At 40.2% G+C, this 26,557-nt stretch overlaps 1 protein-coding gene across 3 annotated transcripts in view; it reads right to left on the reverse strand.

Annotated features, from left to right (window-relative positions):
* Positions 1 to 23,055, reverse strand: part of AMFR (autocrine motility factor receptor) — a 41,048-nt gene extending 17,993 nt beyond the window's left edge. Inside the window, exons 1-4 of one of the 3 annotated variants that reach the window (XM_063438730.1) lie at positions 22,703 to 23,055; positions 3,749 to 3,841; positions 2,803 to 2,967; positions 2,040 to 2,192 (exon numbers count right to left, since the gene is read on the reverse strand). In XM_063438730.1, coding sequence (XP_063294800.1) covers positions 2,040 to 2,192; positions 2,803 to 2,967; positions 3,749 to 3,841; positions 22,703 to 22,930 — 639 coding nt within the window. In that variant the 5' untranslated portion in view covers positions 22,931 to 23,055. Of the gene's footprint in view, positions 1 to 2,039; positions 2,193 to 2,802; positions 2,968 to 3,748; positions 3,842 to 20,955; positions 20,970 to 21,158; positions 21,182 to 22,702 lie in introns of those variants that run through there. The other 2 variants (XM_063438731.1, XM_063438732.1) reach the window with 2 other exon arrangements.
* Between the last annotated feature and the right edge of the window lie 3,502 nt (positions 23,056 to 26,557).

A 26,557-nucleotide genomic window follows, 5' to 3' on the forward strand; every position in this document is an offset into this window, starting at 1 on the left:
ATTCAAGTAGACGAGGCTAAGTTTGTCCCATGTCCCATCATACATCAGTAAGACAAATTCAAATATTGAAGGGTGTCTGCAGTACTTATGCCCTTTTGTAAGCAGTATCTAGGAAATCTGCCAATGCATGCACTTGAACATAAAAAAGAAAAAACAAAAATGTAAAAAAAGTAAAAAAGAAAAAGAAAGAACAAATATAAAATAAAAACTCGCAGCCTCACCAAAAAAAGTGCAGAACTTGAAACACAATTTGGTACACTGTAGTGTAATGTTACATATTAAAGAAAGGTATGTTAATTCTCCTAGAACCTCCATTAAGTGTTCAACAACGATAACACAATGAGATTAAAGGGACACTCCAGGCACCAATAGAACTTTAATGCATTTGATAGATTTTGGCACACTAACATGCTGCATTTTTTTCCATGCTCAAATCTTAATTGTTTTTGCATAAAATAAATAAATGTTTTGCAGAATGCTTCACCATAAGCCCTTCTCCATAGCCACACAGCCTCAAGTCGGAAAGACTCCCTTTACACAACGTATTAACACAGCTCAGAGTGAGCAGATTTTAATTCACAGCCTGGCTGCAGACACTCAGGGAAACTACAAACAGGTAGTGATGCCCTTATTATATGTCCCCCTGGGTGTCATCTCATTCTAATGCAACCGTTTTGCTGTTCAGATCATTCAGTACTGACAATGGCCGAGCTGTGTACATACATTTTTAAAAAGGAAGTCTGTGAGAGTGAGGGTTGTGGCTAAAGAGGCAGGCTTATGGTGTAGCATTCTGCAAAACATTTATTTTATGCAAAAACTATAACGATGTGATCACGCAAAAAAAAATACATCATATTAATGAGGCCACATCCTGTAAAAGGCATCACGTTGTATTGATGCCTGGAGTGTCCCTTTAAGCACTGTTAGTATATTCTGCTTCTTAATAGAGCATTAATCAAGGAAAACTAAATTCCCTAAAGCAACTATGTCGGCATATTTAGCATACTGAGCTCCCATCACAGCTTTAAATACAAATCAACTACTCAAAAGGCAAATCCATTGTATTCCATGAAAATGAATAGGCATTAAACTAGTAAATGTTGTGGTGTGAAGTTTTTTTTATACACACATACTAAATCTCGGAACGTTCCCCTTTAAGAAATAGTGATAAAACAAGTCAGTAAAATGGTTGCTGCATTTTAACAGCGGACCTAGTAAATCTAGGGAAAATAAAAATCTGTTTTATGGCTGAATTAGTCCACAATGATATCACGCATCTATAAATGTAATTAACAGTGAACGACATAATAAAGGGTTATTGTTAGGTTTCTGAAACGAAATGCACTATAAAGCACTTCATCAAAACAAGAAAACTAAATATATTTTAGGCCATTAAGGAACTTCTATTATAATGATTTATTTTATATAAAGTAAAAAAATAAAAATAAAAATTGTGGAATAAAAAAGTGAAATTGTGGGCTGTCCTCGTTTTGCCGGTTTGAAATAAAGGTTATTTCCTGTACATGTGGATCTAGTTAACGGAGGAGCTGCATTGTTCTGAGCAGTACATAACTTCTCCCTGTCTGTGAGAGTCATCCTAAACCCCCTCACTCTCTCCCTTCCTTTTATATTTTAAACAGTTTTACTCGGTTCTTTTTCTTTTGTTTTTTTTAGCCCAGGAGCATTTCCTACTGTTATCTTCCATTAAGCATTTGTCTGTAAGTCGATTTATTAGAGTGATTCACTAATTGAATTTCTGCACTTTATATATTGTTACACCCTGGCTTGTAATTGCACATTGGGTTTATCAACTAAAATGTTTTTATATGTATACATAGACATTTGCTATTGAGATATATTTATTAAATCAATGTACTAATTTACAATTTATTAATTTACATATATTATTTATATTGAATTAGAAAAAGCAGATGAAAGCACAAAAAAAAAAAAAAACCTCACAGTTTCTATATCACAGCTGTAGTTAATTACATGTAATGGTTATGCTGGTTACTGTACGCAGTACATTATATACTAACCTCGGCAGCCATGAATGCCAGCGTGTGCATGCCATGTGCATAACCGGCTAGTCCACACAATACAGCTAGGCCGCAGCATGCCAGAAACATGGTGCTCAGAAGGACCAAAACACGTACGTGACAACTCATCGGGGTGGTGGGAGAGAAGGACAGCTGGAAGACAGGAAACCAGTGTTGGTTTTGTGGAGCAAACAGCGTGAACACTCCATTTGTTTCCATGGCAACTGCTGTATGAGTTTACATAGAGAAAAGTGACTGCATGATAACTGCGTGTATATAAAATACCAAGACATAGAGTCAGACCTGGTCTTTAACATATTAAAGCATAGCTCATGCTATGACTTGCCAATGATAAAGGATATGCTTGGGTGGTACATTCCCATCACGGATTACAATGTCCAGACTGCAGGTGAATAAAGCAGGATGATCCAGGGGGTGGGGAATGTATCCTCCAAGCTTTGTGGATTGAGCAAAAACAAACATTCCTTTAGCTCCAAACCAAGGAACACATTTCCATTTATTTGCAACGACTTGAGTAACAATGTGCACTATATTCTGCTTCAGTTCTCACTCACATACTACCACGGTGAGGACTCCAGCCACCAATATATGCAAGAGTGGGGATTGTACCACTCCAAGCTACTTATTGGGAGCCACAAGAAGACTCCAATAAATGTGAGTAAAAGTGTATGTATTTCTAGACATTTCAAGGCTCTACTCCCACCTCCACAAGCTTATATTTTATTAGTATAGTTATACTTACATATTCAAATCTATCTCTGCAAAGCTGGACCATAAGATGGAGAAACACTAAGGCTGCAAACCACAAAAACCACAGGACAACTTCCTCCACAGTCTGGACATTTAACACACCGAATATGAAGATGAATTTGTAAAAAATGAAGTTCCAAAACTTGTCCTTCAGGTGCTATAAGAACAGAAGAAGAAAGGAAAAGGCTTTAGTGCCAGGACTATTAATTCTTCTAACCGACATGTTGTGATTTAGAACCCTGATATATATATATATATATATATATATACACACACACACACACACACGCACGCACACGCCAGGATTCAGACAATCTAAAGACAACAACATTACTGTATTTACATAGGAAGCATGAGTGTGAGTTCCCACTGCCATTAGCCTGCACTGTAAAGGTATGCAGAGTTAGTGAGTGCATGGCACCCTACCCATACGAAGCAGTCCCTGGATCAGCTTATACTTTGCTAATTCAATGCATATTTTTGTTCTACACAACAAGGAGCATGCATAATTAAATGTTTTTATGGTAACACGATCCCCTTAGTGTTTAGTTTTTTTTGACACTGTGCCACTGTTCTTTATAAATGTCAAAGGAGACTGTACACATGGTGGGGAGGGGGGTGGAATATATGTTGCACGGACAAAATGCATGCATGATTTCCTTACAAACTGCACAGATGTACACTGCGTTGCTCTGCTGACATTTCTTAAAGGAAATGCTGGCACAGCATCTTTTCTTATGGCCATTAAAACCCATTCACTTGGGTCTTTGGATTTATAAGAGAATTGTGATAGATAGATAGATAGATAGAATTTACAGGATTTAAATAAAAGAAAAATGGGTGTCAATATGTTAATAAACAAGATTAGCATACTCTGGTTTCAAGAAAAGTACGGCCTGGGCAATTACAAAACATAGCACAATGCAGGTTCCACTCACCTGTCTCTCACTAACACGGAGCGGACCAAACACCACATGCTGGATCACCTTTGCCACCAACATCAAAAGGCAGCACACCGTGTTCACCAGGACCTGGGCAGGGTGAAAAGTGAAAGATGAAGCAGTGGAATTTCAGTAAACACTCGGTTTTTTTTTATGGATTCTGAATTATCAGATGTCCTCAAAAACATTAAAAATGCTAAACATTCCATTTTTTTTTTTAATCAAATAGATTAGAATAGACAGATTTATTTTTTAATGGAAAATCTTACTTTCTGGGATGCTTAACCTCTGAGATATGACAAGCATGTGTGGTACACCTCTGGCACTGAAGGGATTAATATCCTGAATAAGTGTGTGAGTAGCAAAACAAACAATTAAATGTAGAAACGCAAACCTCTTTAGAATGTAAGTGGGAGCCTCCATCTTAGCTCCCTGTCAGCAATTGTTATAAGCAATGTCCTTTTCCACCTGGCAGCCAGCATAGAGAACCCTTATGGGTAAACATTACTGAATTTCTCCTCTTCTACGCTTACAACAGAGGTTCCCAATTATTTATTCCTGTGGAACCCTTTGACATAGTGTACCAACATCTTGGAACCCCCCGGAAAAAGTTTGCGCTGTAGCACAAACCTTTTAATTAAGGGAGTGGACATAGTCTTAAATTAGAGGGACAAAGTTTTAAAAATAATATCAGGAAGTATTACTTTACTGAGAGGGTAGTGGATGCATGGAATAGCCTTCCATCTGAAGTGGTGGAGGTTAACACAGTAAAGGAGTTTAAGCATGCGTGGGATAGGCATAAGGCTATCCTAACTAAAAGATAAGGCCAGAGACTAATGAAAGTATTTAGAAAATTGGGCAGACTAGATGGGCCGAATGGTTCTTATCTGCCGTCACATTCTATGTTTCTATGTTTCTATGAGTGTAAGGTTTCTTTTTTGGAAAAAAATTATATATAGTGAACACATTATAGTATTTAGTAGCAGAAGTGCTTCTGTGTGTAGAGTTGGTATGTGTATATCATTTTAGCATTTTCATACAGGGGTGAGTTTGTATGTCATGCTTGCATTTACATGCAATGATATGTTTGGATGTAGTGTTGGATTTTAAATGTAGATGTACATTTGTGTAACACAGATACAGACGGGTATTTGCAGTCACCCTCCTGTTAGATTAACTTTTTCCTGCGGTAACTTTCTTGAAGTGCTGCTGGCTGGTGTGCGGCTCATTCCGCACTGCTGCCCACTCCAGTCAGCGTGCTCTCTGTCTGGTAAGAAGTGACACGCTGTCCCAGCATCCCGTGCTACGGGGGCCCGGTCCCGGCCTAAAATGGCCGCGGCGCCTGACAAGGCCCCTGTTTGGCGATACCGATCGGGAAGCCCTAAATGCTTGGGTCACCTGCTGGGGAAATCACTGCGGAACCCCAATTTTGTTCTCATGAACCTTAGAGTTGCACGGAACACCATTTGGGAAATGCTGGCTTACGGTTGACACACTTTAGAAGGGATTTTCCATTTTTTTTTTCCCCAATGATGAAATTTACAGAGAATGGATAGTTCGCCTTTAAAGAAACACTACACGCAATAAATCCCTTCAGCTTGCTCAACTGTTTTGGGGGTCAAGTATTCTCATTTTAATTGCAGTTTATAAAAGTGCTGATTTCTATTTGAAAATTGGCACTTTTATAAATAATTGCAAAAAAAAACCTTACCGGCTGTCAGACACCCCTGGAGGTTATCTTCCTGATCCAGTGGAGAAAACTGGCAATGCCTTCTCTCCCAAAACTGTCAATGCAGGCTTTAATCACTGGCTTAAAGTGATCAGTGCATGCCCTCAGCTAGCCCAGCACTGTAGGGCTTACTAAGCTCAGGGAAGCTATCAGAAGTCCATAAGCAGGGGTTTCTGACTCTCTAGCTGAGGTAGTGGAGCCTGGGAATAGTGCCCGGAGGAGCCCAGGTAAGAAGTCAAACTGTGGTTTCACTCCTTGATTGGAGGTGCCAGAGTACTCCTGGAACTATAACCACTACAGTGTGTTGTACTGGTTATGGTGCTTGGAGTGCTTTTAAGGCAAGCAATTGGTAGCAATTCCATTCATCACATAGAATCAGTGCCTAGCCCAATACTATAGTAAACACATTACTATACTAGCTGCATCAAAGATACTAACCGTTTTGAAGAATTTTTCTTTACAATTCATAAATAAAATAAAAAAATAAAAATAATACTATTATGCGTCACCTGCATATCTCAAGTTAAACTTAAAGGGACACTATAGGAACCCAGACCACTTCATCTCATTGAAGTGGTCTGGGTGCAGCGTCCCTGACCCCTTTGTCCAGCAATGTAAAACACTGCTGTTTACATTGCCATGACTGCCTCTAGTGGCGCGTCCGGGAATTTGACTCTGGATGTATTCACGCTCTGCATGACGACATCCAGCGTCAGTGAAAACCCCACAGGACAGCACTGAGGCAGTGATTTCCTATGGGGAAGGTCTACTGTACATGCAGTGCTAGTGCTGGAATAGTGTAAGTAAATAAAGGGTTAAGATATCCTTTACATCGCTGGGGGGGGGGGGGGGGGGGGGGGTAGGGGAGGGGTGGAGGCAAATGGACTGAGGAACACAGAGTTAGGAAATGCATCTTTATATATGCCTTCTTGAAGAAGTGAATTTAACTTCTTTGAAGGAATGGAGACTTGGTGAGAATCTAATGGAGCACAGAAGAGAGTTCCATAGGAATGGTGCAGCCCTACAGACGGTTAAAAATTAGTGTCACAGGTGCAAGTAAGAACAGAAGAAAGATACAGGTCTGTGGCAGAGTGCAGGAGTCCGGATGGGACATAGTTATGTATTACTAGTAGGAGCAGTGTTGTGGAGAGATTTGTAAGCGAGGACCATTTTTAATTGAGCTCTATATCTTATGGAAAGCCAATGTAAGGACTGGCAGAGAGGGAGACATGGAAGGACAGGACGATGAGCCTCTTTAATTTACACAAAAGTGCAAAATATATTCAAGGCTTTCACTTATTTTCTTAAACATTTGCTCAGTTCTTGCAAAAAACACACAAAAAAAAGTATTTAAAAAGACTGTGCTATTAATTTCATAAACACATCACATTAAATATAAATATATTGCAATGAATTGACAGGAAAAGTTCTGGTCCCAACTGCTCCCACAACAGATACGACGACATTATGCAAGACAGAAATAAATGTTGCAGATACGGAGTGATTGACATGTTGGAGAGCAGCAAAGCAATGACAAAATAGATTTATTAAGTCAGAAGGTCTGGTAATAGAACTCCCAATGCCACATGACAGAGATGGCGTGCTTTCAGGAACACATCACTAGAAGCATAGATTCGCTCGCAGAATTTTCACCCAGTGTTGGACGATCTGATGAACAATTAAATCAGCACGATCTCTTTGCATGTTTAGTTTTTAAATTTGATTTTTGTCCCTCTATGTCCATTATTTTTTATGGATTTTTAATTCACCTTGATTTTCTATGCATATAAAAAGTAGGGATTACTTTTTCTTAAGAGGAAAATTATTTTTGGCAATGTTTGTCAATGGGCAGAGCATAAAAGACATTCCACCCTCATAACTTCATTTCTGTTAAGTCTTTATAGGGGACGAGTCCCTGGCCACCTTCTTACTTTAGAGGGTAAAGTCATTTTCAAAGTAGTTTAAAGACGTATCCAGCCCACTGTAGTGGTTATGATGTGAGGAGTACCCTCCCCGGTTCAACAACTGTTTGCCCCCATACTTGGGTCGAGGTCAAGATATGCCTTCTTGAAGAAGTGAGTTTCCAGTAATTTGTTTGCAGGAACGGAAACTGGGTGAGAGTCCAATGGAGCTGGTAATAAAGTTTTATAGGAACTGGGTGTGGCGGAACCAGCCCCGCCACTTGTGCCTGGAGAGGACTGCTTGCCAGCCTCTTGCCCTGCGACTACGGCCCTGGGATGTATTGCCCTTCTAGGAACTGATTTGGGCAGGTTGTATTTTATTATTGATGAAAAAACAAGAGCAGGTGATTGCGCAGATTGGATATAGCTCCACAAATTTGTAGGACGCCCCTAGGTTCTGTAAATATAGAACACCAACATAGGGAAGTATGCAAGACACATAATATTAAATTGAGACCTACTACAGCCCTACAGTATGATTTTTATTATTATACGAATACTATTAGAAGCTTTGAAATAAACATGTCTCTAATTCTCTTCTAACAAAGTTCATCACTAACAAGGAAGCGAATAAAAGCAAAAATTTGGTTGGCGACCAGGCCAGAACTTGAAATTCGGCATAACGATAAGGCTGGTGCACGGCCGCACTGACCCAGGGCATGCAGTTGCCAGGTGACAGGTGTGGGGTGCGCTCCCCCTTCTGCTAGTCACTGCATCTAGTGTGGCCAAGTGGACCGCAGTCTAACAGAAAATGCTCACCCCCAAGAAAAATAAATAAATTTTAAGATGATGAGTCTTGACTCATGTTGACTATGTTTCTTCAAATATATATCCAACAGAATGGCTATCCTCCATAGATCAAAAGATCTTAAAAACACATACTATCACATCCCTGTAGCACTTGCACACAGACATATCTAAGGTTCAATATTTTTGAAAGTTATTTCCAATTCCTAGGTATGCTGTTTGGTCTAAGGTTCGCACTCAGTACATTAACAAAGATCCTGATCAGCCCATTTCTCCACAAAGATACTGCAAGACTCAGTTTGAAGGTCTAGAGATTGAGAACAACTTTCTGAAAGCTAGAGGCTTATCAGATTATGTTTTGAAGACTATTCTCAAAACTAGCAGTCACATTACGTCAAAAGTATACGATAGAACCTAGAAAGCTTATGTTTACCTTGGAAAAGTTTCTGAAACTCTTAATCTTCCTTATTTGTTGGAAGTTTTACAAAATGGTGTGAATGAAGGTTTGAGCCTTACTTCTCTTAAAAGTACAATTATCCGGTGGGGCGTGGCTAACCGCCGAGCAAGATGGACGCTTAGTAATCTGCTCAGGCACATGGGCTCCACGAGAATCGTACTTTAAACAAGCTGAACACCCACTCACTCACTAAGTGCATTATGGCAAACTCCAAAACGAAGAAAGCAGCCACTAAAGCTGAAAAACTAAGCTTCTTTGGACACAAACAGGCTTCCACGGTGGACACCGCGCGGGAGGCCTACCAAGATGGCGCGGACGACCCGGACCCCGACCACGCGCAAACACAGACTGTAGAATCCCATCCTACCGAACACCTCAAACGAGGACACTTTGAAAAAGCCATGGAAGCAATGGCATCTAAGCCAATAGGCACCTGGCAATCAACGGCAGAACAAATTAAGAAGGAGATGAGGGACCTATCTACCAGAACCACCATGGTGGAACAACACTGCCAAGAACTCACAGCAGTACAAGCAGATGTAACAGGGCAACAGCAGGCTCTACAACTCAGAATAGAGAGCATGGAAACCCGCATAGCGGATCAAGAAGACAGGTCACGCAGAAATAACTTCAGACTGCGTGGTATCCCTGAATCTGTCCTCCCAGATGACCTGCAGCCTTACGTGAGGGGCCTCCTGAAAGCTTATGCCCCGGACATCCCGACTGACGTGCTCCTTCTGGACAAGGTGCATCGAGTGGTGAAGCCGAAATTCCTGCCCGACTCCATTCCGCGTGATGTATTACTCAGAGCGCACTACTACCACATAAAGGAATTGATTCTCAGGGCGAAACAGAGCGGACCCGCACGAGGAATACCCATCAGTGCGCATCATGGCGGACCTCTCGGCGGCAACATTGCGCCGCAGAAGGGACTTCAACCAGGTCACCACGGAACTCCGGAACCAAGGAATTCGCTACAGGTGGGGGTTTTCTACGAAACTCATCCTGACCAGGAATGGCAGAACAACCTACTTTGCAACTCCTGAAGAAGGGAGGTCGGCGCTGGCAAAATGGGGTCTCTCCAAAAAACCTCCAATGGAGAAACGTTCGACTCCCCAACGCCCAAGCTACAACGCTAACATGGACTAATACTAAACACCGTTCACCAGAGGCATGATTCGTGCAAGTATCAAGCTATATTATGTAATGTTATGCATAGCCACAGACTAGCCATCACTTCTATACACACACATGGGTCAAGAACCACTAAACCGGCAACTGCCCTCTCCCTACACCGGCTCACATACCTTAGGCATCTGGGGACCCAGACCACATATATGAGCCACAACCCCCAACAGGTAGTGAGAGCATGTTACACGTGCGCCCGGGAATGCAAGGTGGGTAGCACGCAGGCAGACCGGGGCAAAACCAGGCCCTAGAGGCCGCGGCATACACAAGGGCAAACCCCATGCTCACCGCCATCAGCAGTGTAATGTACTCCGGTGGCAGATGTAATAACATCAATGTACATGGTGGAATGGCCGATGCACCACAGACACAAGGGGAGCACGTAAAAAGGGAAGACATGGCAAACCCACTGACTGGAGATAAATTAAGCCAGTCTCCACCTCATACACCAGTACAAAGCACAGCAAGCTGATCGCCCCCACAATGAGGGGCTGCCCCAAGCACAACTAAAAGCCTCCAAATAACCCTAACCACCAGATAATGGGGAGCACAGCCACCCCTAGGCCCCTGGGTTTTACCTAAGAAGAGAACAAGGGTGAGGAGGGCGGGATGCTACTACAAGGAATTAACTGTTCGGGCTAGATGCATGACCAGAGAATGCTAATACAGTCGCTTGCATGCCTCTTACTGTTATGTTATATGATATGTTAGAATGCTTTAGTGACTTATACTTTTACAGTTTTTTTAATCTGTTTACGACAAGTTCAGCTTTCCTTATGAACCTAATGTGGAGCCCAGCTAGCCACTGCTTGGAAGCTCCCATCCAAAACCCCACGGTACAAGTAGCGTACCAGACCGTACGGTCTCTGTATATAACACCGCACACCCAACTAACCCTACCCTCAACCTCCCCCACCCCTTGCCAAAAACCACAGCACCAGATCTACTGAACAGCCTAACATGTAACCAAGGAACTACACCTACCGCCCACGCAGCCACTGATATGATCATATACTCCCACAACACAAAAGGCCTCAACACGCCACATAAGAGGCGTATCTTACTGGAGGATCTAAAAAGAACTAAAGCAGACATAGTCTGCATACAAGAAACACACTTTGTCACCAACCGCATCCCCACATTCGCCACCAGAGACTATCCCACACAATACCACGCAACACACACATAAAAAAAAATCGAGGGGAGTCTCGATTCTGTTACATAACTACCTTACTATGGAATTACTCAGCATCCGCAATGACAGCTAGGGAAGGTACATAATCCTACACTGCATAATCAACAACAACCCACTCATCCTGGTATGCCTATTTAGTCCAAATGAACAGCAGCGCAATTTCCTGCATAAGGTCCTAAACAAAATGCCAGGGGATCCAACCATCCCCACGATCATATGCGGTGACTTCAACACCACTATGGACTCCCGCATCGACTCAACAGTCCCCAACACATCAACAAGGCACCATAAGCTCAAGCCCAATAACAAAGCATTCACAAAACTTGTTCACGAATACGGGCTATACGACACCTGGAGAACTAAACACCCATCAGCAAGAAAATATACCTTTTTCTCCCAAGTACATAAAACCTACTCCAGGATTGACCACATCCTGGTATACGGCCCACTTCTCCCACAAGTTGAAGAATGCACCATAGGAAACAAAATATGGTCCAACCATGCCCCATTGATTCTGACCATGCAAACCCATTACCAACACCGAGGTCAACCTCCATGCCGCCTCAATGAATCGCTTCTCCAAGACACTCAATTCACAGCACGGCTGACTGCAACCCTACTAGACTACTTCCAACTTAACGACAACTCTGAAACCTCCACCTTCTCAATCTGGCAGGCCCATAAAACAGTCCTGAGGGGGCAGCTGATAAGCCAAGCGGCATACCTAAAAAGCCAACGCAATAAAGAACATACGGATCTCCTCAGGAAACTATGGGACACTACAACCTCGCATCTCCTGAACCCATCTGACACCGGCGCGGAATCCATAAAGCAAATCACCTCGCAGATCAATGCACTAACACTAGGGAAAACAGCCCACATTCTCACCAAACTGAAACTGAAAACACACACAAGGCAACAAAACAGGGAAACACCTGGCCAACCTGCTCAGGCAAATACAAGCCAACTCCAAGATTCCGCACCTGATCACAGATACAGGAGGAAAACTCCACAATCCGCAAGACATCAACGATAGCATGGCCGACTACTATCACTCTCTCTACAACCTAAACACGGACCCTACACTACACCAACCCTCTACACAAGAAATAAACAACTTTCTCCAAACTACGATATTACCCAAACTGACGTCCGCACAAAAAGACGCCATACAAAGCCCCATCACCACACAAGAAATCATTCGCACTATATAATCCCTCCCGAACGGGAAATCACCAGGCCCGGACGGTCTGACCAACTCATATTACAAGCAATTTGCAACTATTCTAGCCCCCCCAACTACGAAACACCTTTCAACATGCCCTACAAACAGGGACGATGCCATCAGAGATGCTTATGGCGCATGTCGCCACACTCTCCAAACCAAGAAAAACCCCGACCCGCTGCCAAAACCTAAGGCCCATCTCTCTGTTGAATACAGACTTGAAAATGATCGCTAAAATATTCTCCAATAGACTAGCACCCATTATCCCCACAATTATAGGTGAAGACCAGGTGGGATTTGTGGGGGGCAGGCAGGGAGCAGACGGCACACGCAAAACCCTAGAATTGCTATATGAGATACAGGAAAAGAAAGCGCCCAGCGTCTTACTATCCCTAGATGCAGAGAAGGCCTTTGATTGGCTTCACTGGCCATTCTTAATGGCTGTTCTGAGGAAATTTGACTTCCCACCACAATTCATATCACTAGTCTCCGCACTATACTCCTCACCAACAGCACGTGTAGTAAATGGGGGCTCCAGACAGGGGTGCTCACTCTCCCCAATACTCTACATTCTAGCGCTAGAACCACTCACCCAACTAATACATTGCAGCCCCAATATACACGGGATTAAGACCAGAGGCCGAGAATATAAATTATCCCTATTTGCCGACGACATCCTGCTCACCCTCGAACAACCACACATTTCCCTGCCTAACTTCCACAAGATCCTCTCATTATATAGTAAATGTTCCTACTACAAACTGAACATCGCAAAAATGCTAGCCCTAGGAATTAATATCCCCAGCCCAGACCTGACGACCCTAAAAACGAACTTCAATTACGACTGGAGACAGGACCACATAAAATTCTTAGGGGTCAACTTGACACCAACAACACACGCTCTTTAAGGCAAACTACACCAAACTGACCACTGAAATCAAAACTACCCTCCAAAGCTGGAGGAGGAAATATATCTCATGGACAGGTTGAATAGCCTCAGTGAAGATGGTAATATTACCCAAAATCCAGTACCTATTCCGCACACTCCCACTCGCGCTCCCAAAAAAGTACCTACTAGAACTACAATGTAACACACTGAACAAACTATGTATGGGATTATAAGAAACCGAGAGTAACAAAAGCCACAATGTACAAACCGTTTGCTCAGGGTGGGATGGGCCTACCCGAAGTACGAGGCTACTACCGAGCAGCTCATATAGCACCACTGTTGACAGCATCACACAACTACATCCCAGCGGCGTGGGCCGAAATAGAGAAGAATCATGCAAAGGGACTTTCCCTGCCAACTCTGGCATGGCTGCCGAAGACCCACAGACCAAAACATTCTGAGCTACTGACAACCACTACACTAACCCTCTCAATATGCGACAACTACCGAAAATAAATGGGAGCAACGACAATCTATCCCCAGCAATCCCTGTAGAGGCACTACAACTATTCATCCCCGACTTTAACCACAAGCTCTGGCAAAGGCACGGCGTGACAACCATGTCACAACTGATGCAAGACAACAAGCTCAAGAAATTCTCAGACCTCAGAACAGAATACACTCTGCCATCCACAGCAACCTTCTCCTACCTGCAAATACAATCTTGGGCGCACCCTCAACCGGCACAACAAATTGCACAAACACTAGCCCCGCACTGGACTAAACTGGCGAAGAAACTCATATCCATGATATATACCTCTGAACATATACAATGCCGAAAACAACCTCCCTCCTTCAAGACAGCATGGGAACAAGACATCGGACAGACACTCACGGACGACCAGTGGCAAGATATCTACCAAGCCCACAAATGACTGACACTCTGTACAAATCACCTAGAACTTTCACGCAAGCTACTCTACAGATGGTACTTAGTCCCCACAAGACTCAAGCGCAGCTTCCCTGACACCTCTGACACATGCTGGAGATGCCAAACACACAGAGGAACTTTGATACACATATGGTGGCACTGCCCACTGCTTCAACATTACTGGACACAAGTGGCAAACCTGACAACCCGATGCACAGGACTGAAACTACCCCCGACACCTGAAATATTCCTACTACTCTTGCTCCCACAGGAAACCCCTCCCCCCCCCCACACACACACACACACCTCAAATACATGGTATATCACATTATAATTGCAGCTCTCATGGTCATAAGCAGACAGTGGAAACAAACGACGACCCCATTGATCAAACAAACAATGCATAGAGGCAATTGAACAAACCAAATTATATGAAACTTCTGCACGAAAGACACAGCAGAAAAGCTCCCACTGGTCCGCAGCATGGGACCTGTGGGACAAAAAAAAACCCCATTGACGTGACAAACAAGAAACGCCGCTGGCGGGAAAGAAAACCCCCACGACGGGGGGGAAACGCACCCAATTGAACATATTCCATCCTGATAAGGCAAAAAGGTACCCAACCACTAAAAAACCGCTGGAAACAGCAAACCTACTAAACAGTGTGCCCTCTATAAACACCAATACAATAATATAAAACAAAAAGGAAGTAGGGATGCAAAGTGTAAAATGAACACTTCTAAGGTGCAGATATAAAAATATATATACAACCTTATAATGATGAAGTAAGCGATATCTGTATAAAATAAATAAATCGCATATAGTGCATTACAGAACCAAAATATTGTGACACGCAAGATGATTGTATGGAACTCACAAGATTTCAATGTAAAACAGGCCCATCATCCTTAGTCAGGCAGGATTTTCAGCATGTATGGAATAGCAGACTTTTTCTATGAACTTGGAATAAAAGAAACCAAATGATAGTGCAGACAGAAAATTATATCGAAAAAATGTAATGTACAAATGCACTTACAAAAGTAAAAACAGCATAGTAAAACAGCATAAAATCCACACTAAGGTGGTATCAACAGCTTCAAAGTAAGTCCCCAAGTGGTGTAATCCGATGCGTTTCGTCTAGGTGACTTCCTCAGGGATTGTGGTTGTTCCGTTCCAGGGGTCGCCATTTAAAACTGCCGCCGGAATTGCCGAAATGTGATGCACCTGTGTGTTTCCGTCTTCATGTGCGTTTCAGCTTGGAACGCACTGAGTGTATCCGGCGTCACTTCCGGTTTAGCGATCAAGAAAAATTCACTATAAACCTTTTCTTCTTTATATATTACTTGTATATTTTTATGTATAAGTTGTATATTATTCTCAATATACCATATGTTTATGCTCCTTGTGATTTCTAATTCTTGTCTCTTAAATCCACAGAAGTCTTTTTGGGAGTAACAATAATCTCATTGGAGTGTTATTAATTATTATTTTTTATACTGTCTTTTTTATATTGTCTTGCTTTATAATAAAATGTATTCATGATATACAGATGGAAAAAGTGTCCCAATATTACTGGATATATATATATACACACATTTAGATTTCCATTAGATCTAGATTTTTAGATTTTTATTTTTATTTTTAATTTCATTTATATTTATTTATAGTTATATTTATGTGTTGAAGTATGTACCCTTTCATTTTGGGTCACTTTAAATTTACTATGTAGTAGTCTGTTGTCCGAGGGGTTCTTTTTCTCGCTTATGCGTTCCAGTATGAAACGCATAAGCTTTTTCTTGATCGCTAAACCGGAACCGGAAGTGACGCCGGATACACTCAGTGCGTTCCAAGCTGAAACGCACATGAAGACGGAAACACACAGGTGCATCACATTTCGGCAATTCCGGCGGCAGTTTTAAATGGCGACCCCTGGAACGGAACAACCACAATCCCTGAGGAAGTCACCTAGACGAAACGCGTCGGATTACACCACTTGGGGACTTACTTTGAAGCTGTTGATACCACCTTAGTGTGGATTTTATGCTGTTTTACTTGGATCCTTTTGTAAGTGCATTTGTACATTTAAATTTTTCGATATAATTTTCTGTCTGCACTATCATTTGGTTTCTTTTATTCCAAGTTCATAGAAAAAGTCTGCTATTCCATACATGCTGAAAATCCTGCCTGACTAAGGATGATGGGCCTGTTTTACATTGAAATCTTGTGAGTTCCATACAATCATCTTGCGTGTCACAATATTTTGGTTCTGTAATGCACTATATGCGATTTATTTATTTTATACAGATATTGCTTACTTCATCATTATAAGGTTGTATATATATTTTTATATCTGCACCTTAGAAGTGTTCATATTCCATCCTGACCCAGGGTGATATCTCTGACCCCGGCTGCACCCCCACCATATCCCTACACAAATACTCCCCCCCTTCACCCCACTCCAATCTTGCACAACCTCCGATGGCACAGGTAACATGCGAAACCCTAGGTCCAGCCATGGCAGGGCTTAACTGCCACTACTCAAGGCCACCACACGCAAAGGCCACAACCAACAAGGTAGCAAATCGCACCTCTGAGATATAGACCCCTACCACTGTTCAACCCACGACCAAAGGTGACATGTAACATGTTTTAAGGCTTACCAAAGATACAAACTTTAACCACATTATTGTACCTGTAACACACAAGTACAATTATCCTACGATTAAACATTTTAACAAAGGAGCAATGAGAATTAGACCATCGGTTTAAAAACTTTGTTCCAACATGAATCCAACACTTAAAATGGTTATTTTTTTCAGATTTAGAACCACTTTGTTTTGCACCTGCCTGGCATAAACTACATGCAAAGAACAATTGCTTTTATCAATAGCCAATTCTTATCACTGTACATATTGTTATATTTGTCTAAACAATGCATACAGGTATAATAATGTTTTGCTGATCAAAGACCGCTTGGCTCAGCAATGTCCTAATCTTGGACTAACAAATCACGCTAACAAAATGGCACTTTTTTTTTTTTTTTAAAACAGATGATTTTGTTCATGACAAGTCAATGTAAACATTTCAGAAAACACACAAACTATCCAGTACCGCTCTTCAATTGTCATGTGACAGTTTATGAATGCATACATATACAACAGCTGTGACATCTATTTGTGGTTTCTTGTGTCAGCAGTTACCGCTTGATTTAAAATAACCCATTGCAGTGTATGAAAAATAACATTCTCATTCTAAACTAGAATGTGTTTTGTTTAGCAATTGTGCCGCTTTACAAACGTTTTTCTATAGTTTTCTATCCAGGGGTATTCGTATTCATATTTTATTGTCGACAAAAGGTTTCATATAGTTAAAATAGTGCCTAACACCACCCTATAATATGTAATAGATAGGGAGAATATATGTAACATAAATAAAAACAGACATCAGTAGTAACCCTTTAATATAAAATAAATATATATTAAAGGGTTACTACAACCCTATTCAGAGGGGAGGACCTATAAAACTTAATATGCGTCACGCGCAGTGCATATCAGGCTTCTCATTCATGCGGTCCAGCAAAGGGGAGGGAGTGGTTTTAAAAAATAAATAAAAAGAGTGCATACGGAGGGAAGCCGGAGGTGGCAGAGAGTGGGAGGGAGCATGTATCTTCCCTTTGCATATGCTCTGCTTAGTAGGGGGATAATTTAATGTCTGTAGTCAATGCGCACTGACAAACGCAATTTATGCGTTGTTCCAGGCTGCGTAACGCACGTGTGCTGGGGGTGCAATTGGCCCCCAGCAAACAATTAGCAATACCTTTGAATGTGCAGTGTTTCCAGCAGAACACAGCACATACTGACTCCTACCACCATAACCACTTTAAAATCACTAAAATGGCCATGGTTTCTGGCATAAAATGTTTAATGTAATTAATTTTAAAATAAATGTGTGTGTGTGCTGTATCACTAAGAATGGCTCCACCAGACATAGTTGTAAGAAGGGATTTAACCCTGCTCACACCAAATCTGCAGGGTGTTCCATGCTGTCCTACAGGCACTGGAATAATTAAGGGGTTAACTAGGCCTAAATTCCATAAAGGGCTGTCAACATCTGCTCTCTGAATCATTCAACCTTTTCACACTGAATGTATGCTATCAAACCTTAGTAGGTCTATCTAGGTCCTTGCGTGTACAAACACACTGTATAAAGATAAGTTGGTTCGATGACGATAAATGAGCACATCTCCAAAGGACACATGGCTAGATAAAATAATACAGACACCGCAATAATTATGAAGTGAGAAAAATCACAGTTAAAATGACCGCTACTGCTCACAAACCACTTCATTTAAATTTAATGTTCATCCTTAATAGTAAATATTGTCATTTTGTAGAAACTGCAAGGTCTTCAATGCAGTTTGAGTAGATGGGCATTGCACTTGTCATCCGTAATGATTCTCTATGAGAATTATTTGATTGGATGAGAAGCACAAGAAGAGTCAGATGCTCAGAGTGACTATCTGCTCTGGGGGAGAGGGGAGTAAAAAAGATTTTCCTATTATTTTGTTTTGTTTTTATTTAAGCTGCGGGGGGAGGGTGGAATCTAACTAGGAACTAAAACCCTATAGCATTAATTTTATTCCTTTAAAAGTGTTTTTTTTTTTTTTTAAAGGGATGTTGCAGCTCAGGCTGGGTAGAAATTACAGGATATACCCTTAAACGTGGTGGGACAAGCGTTGGTGCACACACTTCTGCTGTAACCAATGGCTCTTTCTTTCGACCCAAATGTGCCTAGGTCAACCCCTGCACTGCCCCGCTTCCTTCCTATTTGATACTAGCTAGGGATAGAAGACATGCCACCAAGAGTGGCTGAAATACAGGGAAACTAACATATGCTGGATAACGCCTACACCCGACCCTCTCACATATGGTCCTTACATAGTAAGGGGACCCTTTAATATGTATATTACCATTCTCAGTTTGTATATGTATATTGAGCAATGTGTATCGAGTATTAAATACTTCCTGTGTAGCCCTGCAAGGCCATTTACTACTATATACTGTTGTGCTTGGAGAGGAAAAAAGAAAACCAAACACACAAAAAAACCCAAAAAACGATATTTTACAAAAAAAAAAAAAAAAGTCATGTATGGATGATTGGCAGCTAGCAGGAGGTTTCACCATAGAAGAGGTCTGCCAGTTCAATCTTTGCACGTTTTTTTAAGTTATAAAAACACACACACATTACATTAGACAGAGTTCCAAAAAGTATGAAATCGTCCAGAGCATCAGTCACAGATATTGCAAAATGTATTTCGTCAAACTCAAAAACATGCCATACAGGGTCAAACATCATCGGCAAAGAAAACAGCAGTTGCAAGTTAAACTCACTGGGCGAGGATAGACACTTTAAATGCCATAAAAATACACCACAGATCTGAAGCAGGACAACTGGGACACGTTCTCAACAATAACTGTACTTTGCGAGCTGGCAACAATGCCATTCACAAACTGTATCCAAAGCAATGACGCTACCTAGTCTAAGGAGTGCAAGACCTGGTCATCTGAGCAACAGAAAAGTAATATAGTCTAAGTCAAGTTGGGAATATACCTTTGGTCACCTGCTCCAATGACTCCTCTTTTAGCCTGTTTTCTGCATCTGGGCAGATGTAAGCTAGATAGACGTCAAAGGTGAAAACATATGTCCACATATCAGAGGATAACAAAGTCCCCACACAAACTGCAACGCAAATTCAAGAGAGGTTCCAAGATCACCTGGAGGCAAACACCTTATTTTGCTTTTCCAATCATCATATCAAAAGCGCAACTGCCCTTTGTAGAAAGTTGTAGACTTGTATGCAAGGAAGTCCACGTCCCTTAATTGAACGTGCCCCCTCTCCATCTTCTAAAATTAGGGCCCTCCAGATGTTGCTAAACGATTCGTTAATTAAAACAGATAACCAGAGAATCATGGGAGTTGTAGTTCAGCAACATCTGGGGGGCAACCGTTAGAAGAACCCTGTATCTAAACCAACGGTAAAATGGGACATCTTTTCATCCTGAAAAAAAGAAAAAGTGCCATATAACATGCAGGTAACACTATCACAGTTTGGAACAAATATAATATATAGTATATGTTATACAGTGCGAATTTACATAATTATTCAATACAGCAATATATATTGTACACACACACAGTAGTGTGCATTTTATGCTACTTAAACCAGTGTGTATTACACAATGTGTTTATGTGACATACATTAAGTTATAAATAATATAGTATGCATCGTAATTTGTGAGATTATATAATGCAGTGTGTTTACGTGATTATGTAATATAGTATACATTCTGTTTGATATATAATACACGGTGTTTAAATTACCTATATTTAATACAGGAAATTTATTATATGATTTATATTGTGTAAAATAGGGTAACATAGTAAGTTTTATCCAGTGTGTATATAGAATACATAATATTGTATATACAATGCGTGTTTATAATATGTACAATGTGTTTAAACTATATAATATAGTGTGTATATAATATATTTTTTTCCTATACAGTGTGCGTATATAATATAGTATATACAGTGACTAATATAGAATACAGTAAAAACACAATGTGTGTATAATATAGTCTATACAGTGTGCGTATATAATATAGTATATACAGTGTCCAATATAGAATACAGTACAAACACAATGTGTGTATAATATAGTCTATACCGTGTGCGTATATAATATAGTATATATACGGTGTCTAATATACAATATATAATACAGTATATATAGTGTGTTTATAATCTAGCATATACAGTATGTTTATAATGTAGTATATTACATACAGTGTGTTTATAATGATATATGTTCCTGCTGCTTACCCACACCCCCAGGCTGTCAGACACCAGTTAAAATAGAATATATACAGTATGTGTTTAGAATATGATGTTTATACAGTGTGTTTATAGTATATACAGTATGCGTTTATAATCTAGTATATACAGCGTGTGTTAATAATAATATATACAGTGTGTGTGTGTGTTTATAATATAATACACTTATAAAATAAGTTCCTGCTCCTCACCCACACCCCCAGGCTGTCAGAGACCAGTTATAATATAGTATATACTGTATGTGTTTATAATAATAATAATATAATATATACAGTGTGTATTTATATATATAATACAGGTATGATATAAGTTCCTGCTCCTCACCCACACCCCCAGGCTGTCAGAGACCAGTTATAATATAGTTTATACAGTGTGTGTTAATAATAATAATAATCATATAGTATATACAGTGTGTGTTTATAATAATAAAATATATCCAGTGTGTGTTTATAATATAATACAGGTATTATACCTGGCTGTCAGAGACCAGGCTGTCAGAGACCAGTTATATAATATATACAGTATGTATTAATATAGTATATACTGTGTGTGTTAATAATAATAATAATATAGTATATACTGTGTGTGTTAATAATAATATCGTATATACAGTGTGTGTTAATAATAATATAGTATATACATGTTACTAATATAATACAATACAGGTATGATATAAGTTCCTGCTCCTCACCCATACCCCCAGGCTGTCAGAGAGCAGTTGTAATATAGTATATACAGTGCGTGTTAATAATAATATCGTATATACAGTGTGTGTTAATAATAATAATATAGTATATACATGTTAATAATATTATACAATACAGGTATGATGTAAGTTCCTGCTCCTCACCCATACCCCCAGGCTGTCAGAGAGCAGTTGTAATATAGTATATACAGTGCGTGTTAATAATAATATCGTATATACAGTGTGTGTTAATAATAATAATATAGTATATACATGTTACTAATATAATACAATACAGGTATGATATAAGTTCCTGCTCCTCACCCATACCCCCAGGCTGTCAGAGAGCAGTTGTAATATAGTATATACAGTGCGTGTTAATAATAATATCGTATATACAGTGTGTGTTAATAATAATAATATAGTATATACATGTTAATAATATTATACAATACAGGTATGATGTAAGTTCCTGCTCCTCACCCATACCCCCAGGCTGTCAGAGAGCAGTTGTAATATAGTATATACAGTATGTGTTAATAATAATAATATAATATATACAGTGCGTATTTATAATACAATACAGGTATGATATAAGTTCCTGCTCCTCACCCACACCCCCAGGCTGTCAGAGACCAGTTATAATATAGTATATACAGTATGTGTTATTAATAATAATAATAATAATAATAATAATCATATAGTATATACAGTGTGTATTTATAATATAATACAGGTATGATATAAGTTCCTGCTCCTCACCCACACCCCCAGGCTGTCAGAGACCAGTTATAATATATACAGTGTGTGTTAATAATAATAATAATAATAATACTGTGTGTGTTAATAATAATCTAGTATATACAGTTTGTGTTAATAATAATACAGTGTGTTAATAATAATCTAGTATATACAGTGTGTTTATAATAATCTAGTATATACAGTGTGTGTTTATAATAATCTAGTATATACAGTGTGTGTTAATAATATAGTATATACATGTTAATAATATAATACAATACAGGTATGATATAAGTTCCTGCTCCTCACCCACACCCCCAGGCTGTCAGAGACCAGCTGTCGGCCCAGTTCGAGCAGTAATTCCCCCCAGTCTGCCGTCAGGTCGGTCCCGGTCTCGGTGTCGGTCCCGGTCTGGCCCAGTTCGGCTCTCAGGCTCCGGTAGGCGGTGAGAAGGCTCATGGCCAGCACTAGGCCGCTCAGTCCGGTGTATGTCCGCAGGCTGGGCCATGGGAAACGCTCCAGAAACAGCAGCGGCATGGTCAGGCCTACTCTACCGGAATCACACTCCTTCCTGCCCGCACCCCGGGACTGCCCTCCTCCGGTAACCTAAACTTCACCGAGCTGACACGAAGCAACACCGACCTATGTCCCGGTCTGCTGCTGTCCCCTGCCGTCTGCAAGCGGTATGACAGCGGGAGCCATGAGCATAGCTGACCTTTTACACACAGCAGCTTCCAATGGACAGTAACAACCACAACAACCACCACCTCTGGGGCACTTACACAGAGGGGGAATTATTTACCCCCCCCCCCCGGCTGGCTTGGGGGATCTAATAAATTAATAGGTCATAATCAATTATGGGGGATTTGCCTTTTTAGCAGCCTTATTGGTCAATGTTTTATTAAAATCACCATTTTATCAGGATTATTAATTACACTAAATATAATGTACTATGAACTATTTTAAATATTATTAATGTCCCTTTAAAAAAAAAAAAAAAAAAAAAAGGCCAATGTGAGTGCACACAAGTGGGATTTATTCACAAAGCAACAGCAAAATGTTATTTATTTAAAAATTAAAATCAAATTGAAAATTAGTTTCAAGTTCTAATCCAAATTATCTGTATGGAGTATCGTTCATTTTTGAGTATTTAATAAAAAAAAAAAATTGATTATTTATAAAATATGCATATCAAATTGGATTGAAAATGCAATGGAGTCAAAAGATAGCATGAGATATCAAGTTAGGAACCGCTTGACTTTATGGGTGAAGCCCAAATGTTGACTAAAAGGAGAGCCTCGTCTATCAAGGTTTATCAATTGCCGCAGTCATAGCTGTGGAGAATTGGCATTTTCCTGTTAGTCAAGTTGGTCTGTGGAGGATCCCACAGTCTTGTCTATAGACCTCAGAGTTATACTTTTGCACATGAAGAACCGGGTGAAACCTAAATGGCTGTATTGACACTAAATTACTGAGCTGTGACTAAAGCCATAAGTGTAGGAACCAAAGAAATTAATTTAGTCACAGTTTAGCGATTTGGATTTTAGTGAACAACTCTTTTGACATGCACTCCGTTCCAACAAATTTGTCAAGTGAAAAATCACTCATTGGGTTACTTGTATTCCTTGCTCAGCCAATTATACAAACGTGTGCTTAACTGTGCAGCTGTGGCCTTGCAGAGACCTCAGCACACAACCATCATGGATTATTGTACGACTGAACAAGAGCAGGACTGCGGAAAGACTTTATTGTAAGAAAACCAAATTGCAAGATATAGCTTTGTAAACTGTAAATTTCAAACAAACATTTATCTATAGCTTTCTCGCCTTGACTACTATAATCCGCTTCTCAGTGGTCTTACGTGCTCCCAACTTGCGCCGTTACAGTCTATAATGAATGCGGCGGTGAGGCTCCTCTTCCTGTCCGCCCGCACCTCCCACGCCTCACTCTGCGGTCAGTCCCTACATTGGCTTCCTATAAAATATAGAGCTCAATTTAAAATTCTGGTTCTTGTTTTCAAATCTCTACATAATGCTGCTCCCACCTATCTATCCTCCCTAATACAGAAGTATGTCCTGTCTAGGCCCTTACGCTCTGCTGAAGTCCATCTTCTGTCCGTACTCCCACCTCTGATGCTCGCCTTCAAGACTTCTCGAGGGCTGCATCGTTCCTGTGGAACTCACTTCCCTCCTCCGTTAGATGCTCACCCAGTCTCCACTCCCACTTCTTAATAAAAGCGTATCAATTAAACTGTTAATAGCTCCCGACTGATTCCTCTCTTGCAACTGTCATTAGTCTAATACTATCCACATCTTTTGCGTCACTTTACCCCACTCCCTCTAGCATGTAAGCTCATTGAGCAGGGCCCTCAACCCATCTTTTCCGGTGTGTCTAACTTGTCTGGTTACAACTACATGTTTGTCTGTCCACCCACTGTCAAGCGCTGCGGAATTTGTTGGCGCTATATAAATAATAACAGAACATAATCTAATTTATTGACACACATCTCCTCTGAGAGCATTTTAGTTATGAAGAAAGGTTAAAAAATGTAAATCTCTTTAGTTTGGAAAAACGGCGCCTGAGAGGGTATACGATAACATTATACTCGGGGCCAGTACACACCATTATCTGGAAATCTATTCATAAACAGGGCTATACATAGGACACAAGGTCACACACTTAGGCTGGAAGAAAGGAGATTTCATCTAAGGCAAAGAAAATGTATTTTTTACAGTAAGAGCAATAAGGATATGGAAATCTTTTCCTGAAGAGGTGGTTTTGTCAGAGTCCATACAGATGTTTAAACTGCAATTGGATAAATACTTGCAAAAACATAACATACAGGGATATCATTTCTAATTAGTGGGGTAATAGCTGCTTGATCCAAGGAGACATCTAACTGCTATTTTGGGGTCAAGAAGGATTTTTTTCCTAGTTTGTTGCAAAATTGGAAGCGCTTCAGACTGGGTTTTTTGCTTTTCAGCTATGTAACTATGTCTATCCACTAAATTGTGCATTTTGTAGCACTGACAAATGGATTTCAGATTCTAGGCTAAAATAGTCAAGCTGAAAAATATCAGTGTGGGAATGATTCAAATGCAGCTATTTTGGCCTAAAATTTAGCAATCACTGATGAACTCTCCAAACATCACTATTTTTTTCCCCAATTAAAGTCATGTTTTAGTTATTCTAGTGTGTCTCTTTTCGAAGAGCTATATAGCAGAGCTTCACAGCAATCAAGCTCAATAGTAATGTGAAGTGCGTATAAAGAGTTTGCAGAGTTCCACAGCAATAAAACCCACGGTAATGTGCCCTCCCCTTCTATCCCAGCACAGACTTATTGTAACTGTCCAATCACAGTCTTCCCAATGCAGCTCAATTAGCGTTATTTGTAAAACAGGAGGTCTGGGCAATTGCTGCCTCTTGAGATTAGCTCCACTGAGCTAACTAAACCAGGAAGTAAAATGACCAGTTGTCTGATTGATAGCCAGGGGGTTGTAACAAGGTTAACTTGTAAAAAATGTTAATTTCTTTTGAAATCTGCTCTTTTTGTAAAATGAAAAACAAAAGAGGGCACACTATACACACATAAAGCACTTCAACAATCTAAAGTGCTTTATGGGTTTGAGTGTTTCTTTCACACAAATGTTCCTTTCTAGCCCTTTGTAATGCTGAATGGTAGGAATGACAGATCCAGCATCATCAGCACATTAGTCTGCTTTACCATTATAACCTTATTGGTGAGTTTGTGTATAGGTTAATGAAGAAATTGGAAATGAATCTGTTCCAACACAGGTTTTATCAAAAAGTAGCATATCTATCATGGGTATAAAGTTCATAGTACCTAAACATTTCAGATATGAATGTTCTCTGCTAAGCACACAAACAACTATGAGCTGATGCAATCAAGTGCAAACATTTCCACGATGCATGGGCTCTTTCAGTATTCTTCACAGTTATCAGATCATACAGTGCTTGGTTCTCTTGAGCTATAACCTAGAGAAATTAACTAAAGGCAATGCATTAGCAACGACTGCATTTGATAAATCCGTGACTTAAAGGGGAACTGTCACTTCTTAGAATTTTTTTTATATGTTAACATATTCCTGATTTTTAACAAATATTGATGAGGTCGGAAAAAAATAAATAACATTCATTGTAAAA

The sequence above is a fragment of the Pelobates fuscus genome, chromosome 12 (assembly GCF_036172605.1).
Source record: "Pelobates fuscus isolate aPelFus1 chromosome 12, aPelFus1.pri, whole genome shotgun sequence".
Lineage (NCBI taxonomy): Eukaryota > Metazoa > Chordata > Amphibia > Anura > Pelobatidae > Pelobates > Pelobates fuscus.